This window comes from Schistocerca gregaria, chromosome 4, assembly GCF_023897955.1.
Source record: "Schistocerca gregaria isolate iqSchGreg1 chromosome 4, iqSchGreg1.2, whole genome shotgun sequence".
NCBI classification, from domain to species: domain Eukaryota; kingdom Metazoa; phylum Arthropoda; class Insecta; order Orthoptera; family Acrididae; genus Schistocerca; species Schistocerca gregaria.
The window spans coordinates 338,807,534-338,820,840 of record NC_064923.1 but is presented as its reverse complement, the minus strand read 5'-3'; the positions used below and the strand labels follow the sequence as shown (position 1 = coordinate 338,820,840).

The following is a 13,307-nucleotide window of genomic DNA, read 5'->3' as shown; positions in this document are numbered from 1 at the left end:
TGATGCGATCTCTGAAAAGAACAGTTTTGCCCATCTCTAAATCAGAGGCCCAACAGAGGTTACAAGCCTGTTGATGGTGATGAGGAAGAGTGTGACACTTAATTCAGAACCCTGTGAGATACTGTTCTCCTGGACCTCTGGGGTGGGGGGCTGAGTGAAGTGTCAACTCTAACCCTGAAGAGCTGACGGAATAAAAACTTGGAAGGGGGCTGCAAAAGCCTCAGTCATGGAGAGTAACTAAAATGTGATGGTGCAAGCCATGTTGAATACCTTATGTAGGTCAAAGAAGACTGCGACAAGGTGTTTGCATTTAGGGCAAAGGCCTGTCAGATTACTGTTTCCAATCTGAGTAAATGGTCAGCTGCAGATCGCCCATCCCAAAAGCAACACTTATACGAGGACAAAAGGGGCTCAGACTGGAGTACCCAATATAATTAGAAGCTAACCATCCTCTTGAGTGTTGAAGTTGGTCAGGCTAATCAGTCAGTAGCTGTCGAGAGATGTTGAGTTCTTCCTGGGCTTAAGTATGGGGATAACTATACTGTCTCACAATTGTGAGGAGAAAGAAACTCATTGAGCCACATGCGGTTGAACACCCTGAGTACATCTTGCCTCTGTCGGGTCGTCTGGCTGTGGAAAGAGCCATGTGAAGAGGTAAAAGCCTGCAAGAATTCCCATCCAGTTAAAGGTCCATTATAGGCTTCAGCTTGGTGGGGGTTGAAAGAACGGGGAGTTTCTTCAACTTGTCATTTCTACTGGAAACAGGTAACAAGATAGGAAGGGGATGCTGGTGCTGCGACAAAATATGTCACTTGGTGTTCTGCAAGAACCGAGGGATCAGTTCACAGGGCACCCTGTACGATAAGACCCTGGACAGTTGATTATCATTGGTGGCCCACAGGGCTACAGGATTTGGAGCAAATCTGGAAGGAAGAGGCATACGCTCCCACATAGGAAACATAGTGCTTCCAGTACTCCTTTTTGTTTTGTTTAATAAGGTAGTGAGCTTTAGCACAGAGACACTTAAAAGCAAATACGGTTCGTCTGTGAAGGGTGTCATGCAAATCGTTGCAACACTTGCTAGCCGTCCTGGATAGTGACTGCTATGTCCTTCGTCCACCACAGTAACGGACCTGTGAATAGGGGGGTAGCAGTGCCAGCAGCATGAAGAATAGTGTCAGAGATGTCTTGCACGACTAGATCAATGCAATACGAGAGATAGAGAGATGTAGAAGTGCACAGCAGACGTGTATAAAGGGTAACTAGCTCTGCAGAATGCCCAACATGGGGGGCTGTCTGCCTGGCAGTGACAGAGGAATGGTGGAATCACCAGAAAGTGGTCAATGTCACAAAGATGATCATGGGGTGACCAGTGTGGTGGAGCCACGAGAGCTGGGGAGTAGACTGTGGGAGTGATGGCAGAAAAAACACCCGATAACCACAAAACTTTTGAAAGTGGTCATCAGGGAAGTGTGTTTCTTGAAGAGTGAGGTAAAATGCAGAATAAGACGAACCAAGTAGTTGTATTTCCAATAGGTGACGGTAATATCCATTGCAATTCCACTGGATTATCATGTGGCAGGAGTCCAGGTTAGACATAAAGAAGCTGAGGGGAAGCCATATCACCGATGGAAATGGAGTGACCTCCATAAAACTGGGTATGATTCGGAGTGAGAAGGAGTAGGCGAAGCTCTCCACAGGATGCTGGGGAAGCCTCGTACTTGGACTTGCACTGCTTCTTCTTCTTCTTCTTCTTCTTCTTCTTCTTCTTCTTCTTCTTCTTCTTTTCCTTCCTTGGGAGGAGGTTTTACCAGCAAGGGAACAGGTGGTGCCTGGATTGGACAGAGAGCGAGCAGCTTTGGGGTCCTTGGAAAGTGGGTCCCTCATCCGACCCAAGGTTGCAGACTTACAATCTTGAGAATCCCAAAGAGGGGTGTTCCGAGAGGGAACCTCGTCACTAGGAGCAGCCAGCGAACAGGATTTCTTCTCTGGCCGAAGAGGAGGAGGAGGTGGCGGCGGAGGAGGAGGAGAAGAGGTGGCGGCGGAGGAGGAGGAGAAGAGGTGGCGGCGGAGGAGGAGGAGAAGAGGTGGCGGCGGAGGAGGAGGAGTTCCTTGAGGGGAAGGGATGGGAGTCACCCCCGGGAGGGGGTTGAAAGGGAAGAAGTGCAGGATGGGAGTAAGGAGGAGGAGGGAACGGTATGGGAACACATAGCTGAGGCAAAGGTAGATGATAGATTCACAGGATGAAGTTTCTCGAACTTCTTCCGGGCCCCAAAGTAGCTGAGACGGTCAAGGATCTTTATTTCTTGTATTTTTTTCCTTTGTATACACTGTGATTTTCGAGTAAATTATTATGTTGGAGATATGCCTCTGTAATGAGGAAAAGCTCAAAATAATAGTAAAAAATATACTGGACATGCTGCTGAATGGGGAGAATGTAGACCAGAACCATTTACACAGCTAGGCAGTAGGGTGCAAGGGCTCCCCAAGTAAAGACGGCAGCATCAGTCACCACATCGCATCGCAGGACACGTGTTTGACCTTGAGGCAAGGAAGCAATACATGGGAGATGGAATGTATGGTTTGACAAAACATCTGTATACCATTACCTTGACCTTCTCGAGCAAGATACCCCACCCTCAAAGGTCAAGATGAAAGCACCAGTGACTACACGATGGTCTTTAAGGCCTCTCTCGACATGCTGGATAAAATGAAAGCCACGAGATTCCAGATTAGCCTCAAGTTCATCATCAGACTGGAGGAGACAGTTCCCATGGAAATTTACACCCTGTGTCATACTGAGAGACCTGTGAGGAGTGATATGTACTGGGATGTCTCATAAGTGGTAACAGGCACACAGGGAAGCCAACTGACTATTGCCTTTATAAGAAGGGAGCTAGATCTCAAAGGGGTATGGTGGTGGAAAAATCTCCCCATCAGCCCTGGTACAGATCAGGAACTGTGGAAAGGGTTTCACCCCAAGCCGGCGGGCATGGCCATAGCAATGGCTGCCTTGCATGACAGTCACTGCTGGGAGTTTCAACGTCCCGAAAAAGATAGACAACCATTTCTACACTTTCGCAATGCAGGTACCAGCAGTGTTATCCCTGTGATGTCAGAGGGCTAAGCCAGATGAGTAAATAACAGCCCCATCATGGGGAGAGGGGGGGATGGGGAGAGGGGGGGGGATGGGGAGAGGGGGGGATGGGGAGAGGGGGGGGATGGGGAGAGGGGGGGGGGTGGGGAGAGGGGGGTGGGGAGAGGGGGGGATGGGGAGAGGGGGGGGGTGGGGAGAGGGGTGGTGGGGAGAGGGGTGGTGGGGAGAGGGGTGGTGGGGAGAGGGGTGGTGGGGAGAGGGGTGGTGGGGAGAGGGGTGGTGGGGAGAGGGGTGGTGGGGAGAGGGGTGGTGGGGAGAGGGGTGGTGGGGAGAGGGGTGGTGGGGAGAGGGAGGGGAGGGAGAGGAACCCATGCCAAAGACACTAGGAAGGGAGTTCTTTCCCCATTTGGCTCACACTACAGATTTCAAATATAGAAATAGAGGTCAAACCCCTGAGGGGAACAAAAAAGAAAAGCCAAAAAGGTGGGGGAAAGGCAATCAAACCAAAACTGGAAGACAAAATGAAGTCAGGAGGATAGCCAGGCTGACATAAGAACACCAAGAGGGAGAGAAAGGGGCAAAGGGAAAGCAATAAGGGCAGGGAGAGAGGAGGGAGAAGGAAGGCGAAGGTAAAGCAGCCCAAAAAAGACGAAAGGCTGCAGTAGCTCAGGGACTTATGCATGTCACACACTTACCCACAAAAGAGCTGCGGGTCGCATAGTGGGAGTCTTTGTTAGGTCTTAATAAGTAAAACTGTTATTGCAGGTAGTGTAAATAGTCATTATACATTTTTTTCTTGACACAATATGTAATTAAATGCATCATTTCCACAGTCAATTTGGAAATACAAAGAACCACCTCCCTGAGTTCTTGAAGTTGGTGTATCATACTCTGATGTAAGTTTTACATTTTATGCTTGAAATGCACAAACTTGTACAATTGCTAGCTACCATCTGTGCTAACTCCAATGGCCTCGTTAAATCACTTTTAACCTCAGCAATCCTGACAGATCCAAGTGCACTAGCCGCAGCCATCTTACACAGACTCCACGCCTACCTAACCCTCCTGTCAAGTGTCAGAGCCGCATGCTGACCAAACTGTCAAGTGTTGGAGCCGCATGCTGGCCAGCAACAGCAGTGTAACATGCAGAAATGCTGCAGTGCTCAAACCAAAACAAGTGTAATAATGCATCTGTATGTTGACAATGAGAAGTGAAACTCTTATGAAATATTATACTGCATCGATTTTATCAAATATTTTTGTAAGAACTACCGATAAACGAATTGAGTGCTGAGCGCATGGACAAAGATCATGATATTAACATAACTGTCAGAGAAACATTATCAACTGTGAGAAAGAAGCTCTATGCAATGTGGAGTATTCTGAGATGTTATTAGGGTGAGGAAAAGAGTTGTTAACAGATTGTAACTTTTGTCTTTAGAGGATGCTGAGAATAGGTATGTTGTTTAACAGCTGCCACTGTGATTTTTTTTAAAGATAGAACTTTATTTAAGTGCTAAGGTGCATAAAAGCTAGCTTAAATGTAAATAGTAGCACACTGCACTCGCATTCAGAAATATGACAGTTCGAACCCGCATCCAGCCGTCCTGATTTAGGTTTTCCATGATTTCCCTAAATCACTTCAGACGAATGCTGGGATGGCTCCTTTGAAAGGGCACAGCCTACTTCCTTCTCCATCCTTCCCTAGTCTGATGTGACCGATGACCTCACTATTTGGTCCCCTCCTCCAAATCAACCAACCAAGTGCTGGCTCGAGCCTGCAGACAGTCCAGTTCCATCATATTAAGTCTCCTTTCATTAGAAATGTTTTAATTTTATCAGTAGTTTTTCCCAAATCTGAAACCAGCATTCTAGAACATCAGAGTGTGCTACTGCACCCACCCCCTTGTCACATCTGTGTACAGCGAAGCTGCATAAATATAGAATGTTTCAGAGAATGACGCACTCCAGAAACATCAGCTGTGTGGAGCAGAAGACACCTGCGATGTACCAGCACAATTATCTTTAAGGTTATGGTGGCTGTGGAAATTCAATGTAGAAATACTTTCAAAACTTGCTAGGTAAACTCTGACCTCATGAAGGATACTTAGACATTCAAGAGGTTACACTGACATTTTAGTATTACACATTCCATATAACAGAAATATTTATAATTTTATTAATTTACGAGTAATAAGTAAATATACAACCATTAGAGAAGCCATGTCTGATCTCTTAATTAAACTTTATAACATTTCCTAATACTTTCTCCTCACCATAATTCCCTAATACCCGATACATTCTCCCATTGTGCCTCACACTGTTTCCGACAGTTATCTTCGGTCAATTCTCAGCTATCATGCTGATTGTATTTTTGATGGAGACTGGAAAGGATGACATCATGACCAATGACCCATCTTGCTTCCACAGAAATGGAAATGAAGAGAAAACCTCCGCTCACAGCTCAGGCATTCTGTGGATGTCAAACCACAAATCCAGAAGTGTTGAATCCTGGAGGACACTTGAATTCATAATTCACATAACACCACTATAAACTAAGCCTTCAATCACCCAGTATCTGTATTCACCAAAACTTCCCTGATCCCCTTCAAACACATATTTTCCTTACACTGCCTGGTGCAATGCCCTCTTTTCCAGTATACCCGACATACCATGTCATGTGATTTCATGTGTGGAACCATATGACCTGGTAGGTTACACTGTGTTACATAAAATAGTTTCACTGGTTTATCAATTACGCTCTTTCCAAAAAGGAAGAAAGGCAGGACAATTAGAATTTAATGTGGTCATTAGAAATGGAGCACAAGTTCAGATTACAAAATGGAGAAAGTAAACTGCCCATTCAAAGGAACCCTCCAGCTTTTGCCTGAGGCGATTTTGAGAAATCGTGAAAAATCCAAACCTGGATTGCTGGAGATTAATTTGAACCATCCACCCCCCTATTGGTCAGCACTGTCCCTTAACTTAAACCAAAAGATCTTAAGAAAACTCGTCATTTAAGTACAAATAAACTGATGTTTCGGAGAGTTACCTTCATTTTTAACGTTGTTGGTGTGTACATCTGGTTTTTCAAATTGAACATTAACATAGTGTGTTACTGCTCCCTATCCTTTTTTAACAAATAATTGATGTTTTCCAGTAGGCATCTGAGTGACCAATGAAACAACAAATATCTGTCACGACAACATACGGTAGATGAGACATGGGCTTAAGTAGTCTATGTTACATTTCTCTCTCCAACTGCCTACACTTTGAAAATCTCTGTTAAAAATCAAACGATGGAAAATCCAGAGTAGAATAATGACAATATTATGATAAAGATAGATTGTTACTCATCATTTAGAAGAGGTACTGTGTCACTGACAGGCACAACAAAAGGCTGACAGACATGTAAGCCTTCAGCCAAATAGCCTTTTTCTAAAGCAGAAAACCCACACACATTTGTACAAGCACAACTCGCACACCCATGCTCACTGCCTCTGGCCACCAAGGTCTCGGTGAACGTCTTCCAGTTGTAAAGGGTTTACCTCAGGGATCTGTAGCTCGATCTTTTCTTTTCACTATTTATACTGATCAACCAGAACATTATTATCACTGACGTACTATCAATCTAAACCCATCCACACAATAGCAGCATCAGTGAGCGTGCTGTCCACATGTAGAACGAGGAAGGTGCGTGATCTATCCGAGTTTCACTGAGGGGAGATTGTGATGGCCCGGAGGCTCAGCACGAGTATCCTGGATACTGCAAGACTTGTCGAGTGTCCGAGGAGGGCTGTGGTGACTGTCTTCAACATGTGGTGAAACCAAGGAGAAACCACATTCAGACGTCGTGAGGATGGGCGGCCACCCCACCATTACAGATGATGGAAATCATAGCCTGGGCAGACTGGTAACATGGGACAGGCAGTGAACTGTGGCAGAACTAACCTCAGACTTTAATGCTGGACAGAGTACAAGTGTGTCTGAATACACAGTACACCAAACTCTTCTAATGATGGAGCTTCGCATCCGATGAGCAATGCACATGCCAATGCTAACACCATGATATCGGCAACTATGACTGAAATGGGCAAATGACCATGGGCAATGGACATTGGCAGAGCATTACATGGTCCAATGAATCCAGATACCTTCTTCATTGTGCAGACGGGAGGGTGTAACTCAGTCATCTTCCAGGGAAACAGATCCGTGTCACCTGTACTGTGGGACAGACACAACTGGTGGCAGCTCCATTATGCTCTGGGGAACATTCATGTGGGCATCCATGGATCCAGTGGAGCTCACACAAAGCACCATGACAGCCAAGGCATATTGTACACTGGTTGCAAACTACAGAAACCATTTTATGACAATCGTGTTTCTCGAAGGCAGTGGCATTTTTTTACAAGATAATGTGCCATGTCACAAGGCCAAAAGTGTGATGGAGTGGTTCGAGGAACATAGTGGTGAGTTTCAACTGATGTGCAGGCCCCCCCAACTTGCCATATCTGAACCTGATCAAACACACATGGGATATGACTGACTGTAGTGTCAAGAGCTCACAGTCCCCCTTCCCCTGAATTTACAGGAATTAGGTGACCTGTGTGTGTAGATGTGATGCCAGCTCCCTCCAGTGACCTACCAAGGTCTCACTGCTTCAAACCATGATGTTTCACCACAGTTATCCATGCCAAAGGTGGGTATAATGGCTACTAGTCCGGTAGTCATAATGATCAGTGTATATTAATTATTTACCCACAATTCTGCCACTTGATGCAGTGCTATACACAAATGACAACAATGATCACATGCGGGTCTAGTTTAAGGTCCACATAACCCAATTTGTCACTTGGGACACCAAGCTGAGGGGGGCACCAGGGGATTCAAGTGCAAGATTTGCATGCAGAGCATAACACAATTAGGAGCAAAAACTGACAAAGGTGAAAGTATACAAGTGAAAATGGTGAGGAGAGGGGGTGTTAAATGAAAAGGTGCTTGTGTGGGGAAAACGTTCTCTAACTGGCTCTGGTCATATGTGATAGCAACATTGAAAATGTGAAATACAATATGGCAGCAGAAATGGAGAGATTCACACTACTTGGTAGAGGACAATGTACTGCTTGAAATGACACTGAACTGAGACATTGTATTCTATCTGAATCCTCCCAGTCATTATAACAAAACCATTGAACTATCAGGATCATACATTGGCCACAAGCTCAGCTGAGATTACTAAACAGGAAAGTCATTTGGCAGATGTGCATATGTCCTCTATCTCCGGTACAAGGTGAGGAGCAATGTCAGTAAATAATGTCTAGTATACGGATATATTGCATTCTTGTACTCCCGTCCAAAACATCAAGTACTTCTATGAGGAAATTCCATACGCTTAAAATTAGGGTTTAAATGGAAAAAGAATGCTTTCAGGTGCATTGCATGACATAGCCCATGTGAATCATGTAGAGATTATTTCAAACAACTAAATGACAGAACCTAGCCAACATATCTAGAACTGTCTACATTTGTTAAAGAAAATCTAAATAAGTCTGCCTAAGGAGAACAACTGACGACTGCAAGATAAGTTTACATATAATTAAAGCACCATGCGCTGCACTGGAAAAGACGCGCGACAGCTACAAATACCTTGCTATTGTCTACAATAACAAACTACCTAAAAACACCTAACGGTGCCAATAAATAAATTTAAAGATAATACATTGTGAAATGGATGAAAAGTAGTGGATTTTGGTCTACTAACTTGACTGTGTCACAAATGATCCAAATTTCTTACGAGGCATAGTCCATATCCGTTCAGGCACACTAGGGAAAAATCTTACCTTCATAGTCTTAGATGTTATTGAATTTAGCCTATGTTGAAATGAAGGACTAATTAAGGAACATTCTGCCCCAAGATACAGCCCTCCAAATATGACGATGTGCATACTATTTTGAATGTGCGAATTTTGGAACAGTTCTACATAATTTGTCGAAAAGCTGTTACAGTATCATATAACAGGCTCATAAAAATCAAAACCTAGCCTTATTTAACATAATTTTAGTTTTGAAAGATGAGTAGGAGACTCATTCTTCAAGCATTTTAAATGGTTCCAAAATGTATGTGAAAGACCCAACGGCTTAAAGATTTCAATTTATACAACTTCTGTGCACTCTGTTTTGTACTGAAATTAGCCAGGCAATGAACTAAAAATGTGTCCCACTGCTTCAGTATCTTCCTTTGATATAGTGTGGTGCCTTCCTGTTGAACCAATAGGAACTGGAACACTTACAATCTTCAAAACATTATGAACAGGAAGTGAGCACTCATAGCATTGTTACTGTCCTTCAGCTGGAAACCTATATTCAGCAGCTGGTCCATGTGGTAGCATGAAGTTCACTACAATTTCATTTAACTCATAATTGATGTCTATAATCTCTGCAGTCCACCAGTCACAGTCATACACACACACCACAAACACCTCCCTTCGCAGGTTGTGAATCTGAATATCATCCTGATGTTTCTGAGGTGTTGGCCGAATGAATGAAATTTCTTCTTCCTTGCTCTTTAAAGTGTGTGCAATATGAGTTCGCCAATCACTCTTGAGTCCAAAAATGTGTCTTCTGAATTCCTTTCAAATCAGTAGTTTGTTGTTCTTTTTTCTGCTCACGGAATTCTTTGATTACCTCTTTGCAGAAAAGAATGAGAGTTGTGGATGTGTAAGGTTTCACGACTCTCGGAAAATCCTCAGCCTTCTGAATTGCAGCTGTATTTGGTCTGGAAAGATTATGTTTTGTAGCATGGTGCTTCAGCAGGCCCCCTACTCCATCACATGGAACCTTCCCATGACCTGAAGCACTGAATACACAGTTCGATGGCACAAGCGACTTACTCAATTTAAAACAGCCGGTTACGTCTTTTAAAATGACTAAGAGCACCATTAGAAATGTCCTCACTTATGTGCCGAGTCATGTCATGTGTCATCACTTATGTTTGTTGTTGTTGTGGTCTTCAGTCCTGAGACTGGTTTGACGCAGCTCCCCATGCTACTCTATCCTGTGCAAACTTCTTCATTTCCAAGTACCTACTGCAACCTACATCCTTCTGAATCTGCTTAGTGTATCCATTTCTTGGTCTCCCTCTACGATTTTTACCCTCCAATATTAAATTAGTGATCCCTTGATTCCTCAGAACATGTCCTACCAACCGATCCCTTCTTCTGGTCAAGTTGTGCCACAAACTTCTCTTCTCCCCAATCCTATTCAATACTTCCTCATTAGTTATGTGATCTACCCATCTAATCTTCAGCATTATTCTGTAGCACCACATTTCGAAGGCTTCTATTCTCTTCTTGTCCAAACTATTTATTGTCCATGTTTCACTTCCATACATGGCTACACTCCATACAAATACTTTCAGGAACGACTTCCCGACACTTAAATCTATACTCGATGTTACCAAATTTCCCTTTTTCAGAAACGCTTTCTTTGCCATTGCCAGTCTACATTCTACATGTTTGTTACTTACTCCTAAATATGCTAAATTCAATAACATTTGAGACTATGAAGGTAGCCCCCCTACCTTAAGTTATACTGATTATGCCATGAGAATATACAATAAACAGACTTTATTTTATAACCCAGTAACTGGTTGTATTTACTAATGTTCAAAGGTGAATGAATCATCTAATTTGAATAAATATTTTAGCTATAGTAAAGTTTAGTTTAAGAGAAGCCTAAAATGTTTACTGATGGCCAGTTTTACCTACACCACTGACAGATCTCTCGGTTGAACTGCTTGATGTATATACAATTAGTACTATCAAATGGTGTGAGTGATATATAAAATCAGGTTTCTGCATGTTTTGTGCAGTAATGTGATTAATGTTAAGTGCATGTTGTGAATTGATTTTTCTGTTTGATTATCCATGGTTACAATAATTTAAGAATTATGCCTATATGCATAACACTGTATTGTACAAGTATATGTACGGGGAAAAAATTTGCTATCATCTCAAATTAAAATATGGTTCAAGTTTTTTGAGCTATTTTATGTTCATGAGGGCCATTTCGATTATCACCTAAAAGGGCAACAACATACTTTTTCTTTGTAAATCGGCGATAAACTTACTTTAGGGCATGTTCTACAACGTTCTACATCGCTGGGGAGCTCTCTATGAATACATGGAACAAAAAGTGTATCTAATCTCATCAAATAATGTGATGAAAGGATGACCATACTGACCTTTTTGGTGAGGTGTTACAGCACACTTCGTTTTGAATATTTTCAACCCATGCTGGGGAGATGTCTGATGTGATTGACAATGGGATAAATATTTCGTCCCTTTCAGAGGATGCAGAATGTTTGCCAGTCAGATAGAAAAAATCGTGTAATTCGTTGTAATGATGACGAACGTTCCACAGCTTTTCCACTGAAAATTATACGCGTAGGTTACAACAGACTCAATCTAAATCACGAAATTTCAGATTTTTCGACATATACCTTCACACAGCTCCATATAAACCTGAAAAGCTACTGCAATTTTTTGTTGATTCTGGCATCCACTATGAATCATTTTCTGCAACTACAAACAAATATGTATTTACCAGTAGTGAACACGGACAAGAAAGAGAGAAATAAGTCGCATCAAAACAGTCTTAAAAGATTTTTAAAATCGAGATACAATACTTACGACCGGATGAATTTTTCGGGCAGTCGTTGCCGTTGCTTCCATTTCTTAGTTGTAATTTTGTTCGAAATCTTTAAATACAGCAATGGTGTGTTCTATCCAACATTTCGTTTATTCCAGAATCAAAATAAATGTTTCTTGGCACCTGAACCTTTGTTAAATCAATTCAACTGTACTTTAAATCGCTACGCGTGTCAATCGCCTTTTTAGCATCAACTAAAGAACTACCCTAAACATAACACTCACCTAGCACGTGTACAACTGGTTGGGTGGGGGTGTGTGCAAACAGAAAGCCACGCCTTCCTCAGGTTCGCCAACGCCTATTAACATGTACCGTGTGTAGAGCAATTTTTTTTAGAAGGGTCAAAGGTCGCTTATTACGCCTGCGATGGTTCAGGAATTGTTTCATCATTAAACCTAGCTTAAGCATACTTAAATAGACCCAGCTTTTGACAGTGATTGCTACTACACATAATATTGTTTGCTTAGAAGTTTGGGACACACACACACAGCAGCGGTACGTTGTTTTCAGATTTTCGGAATTTAGACGTCGAGAGATTTGGAATTTGTGATTTCTGAAATCATAAACTGCTTCCTAGGTGAATCCTAAATTTGTTACGGCCAAATGTAAAAAAAAAATATTGTGTGTTATTTGGGCAGAACCTTGCAGTAATTGACGGAGTGTTTTCTGATGTTAATTTGCCTGATATTTTAAAATGGATAGCGTGATACATAATTTGGACAACGAAACAGTTTCCCTAGAAGAGAGGGAACCTAAAAAGTCGATTAAAAAAACTAAACGGAAACGATCAACGTCTGGAATTAGGCAAGGTAAAGAGAAGCAGAAAGCAGACGATGGAACAGCAGCGTCTACTAAGCAAAAAGCTCCTGAGGATGAATGTCAGACAATAAACATTACAGAGACAACGAATTTGGGTTCCAGTTCTACTGGCGAACAGTTTTTCAATAATAACATTCTGTACGACGTCTTGAGTGAGAAAAAAAAGGTAGGAGTATTGTGACTCTACGTTTCATGTTAATTTTTTTTTTTAATCTACATGATGTTACGGTACATCTACCTCTCTTTTAACGCACTGTGAAGTACCAATAAGTGCTAGAATAAAGCTAATAGATTTCTCTGGACTGTCAGTCTATGTTTACAGTTACTGATGAAATAAACATGCTAAAAAGATGCCAAAGAACCACAGCACCGTGCACCAATGTTTGCAAATGTGCTCCAGCGAGCTGCAGAATAATATTTTCATTGCTGTGGCTCCAAACAAACCATGCCACATTAATGGGCAATTGTAGACATGTGTGACCATTACTAATTGGTGTCTCTAGTAGTTTAAAGAAAGCACAGGTCACACCTGTGTGCAAGAAGGGTAGCAGAAGTGATCGACAAACTTACTGTTGAACTTGATGCCTGCCCACTTTAGAATCCTAGTACATGTTCTGAGCTCAAACATAATGAGACATGCTAACCAGCACAGATTCTTACCACATTGGATGTGCAGAGCTAA

At 42.5% G+C, this 13,307-nt stretch overlaps 1 protein-coding gene across 3 annotated transcripts in view; it reads right to left on the bottom strand.

Moving 5' to 3' along the window:
- Positions 1-12,786, bottom strand: part of LOC126267386 (uncharacterized) — a 36,770-nt gene extending 23,984 nt beyond the window's left edge. The window contains exons 1-4 of one of the 3 annotated variants that reach the window (XM_049972573.1): positions 12,031-12,786; positions 11,788-11,935; positions 11,598-11,679; positions 11,340-11,526 (exon numbers count right to left, since the gene is read on the bottom strand). In XM_049972573.1, coding sequence (XP_049828530.1) covers positions 11,340-11,526; positions 11,598-11,679; positions 11,788-11,829 — 311 coding nt within the window. In that variant the 5' untranslated portion in view covers positions 11,830-11,935; positions 12,031-12,786. Of the gene's footprint in view, positions 1-11,339; positions 11,527-11,597; positions 11,680-11,787 lie in introns of all 3 variants that reach the window. The other 2 variants (XM_049972572.1, XM_049972574.1) reach the window with 2 other exon arrangements.
- Between the last annotated feature and the right edge of the window lie 521 nt (positions 12,787-13,307).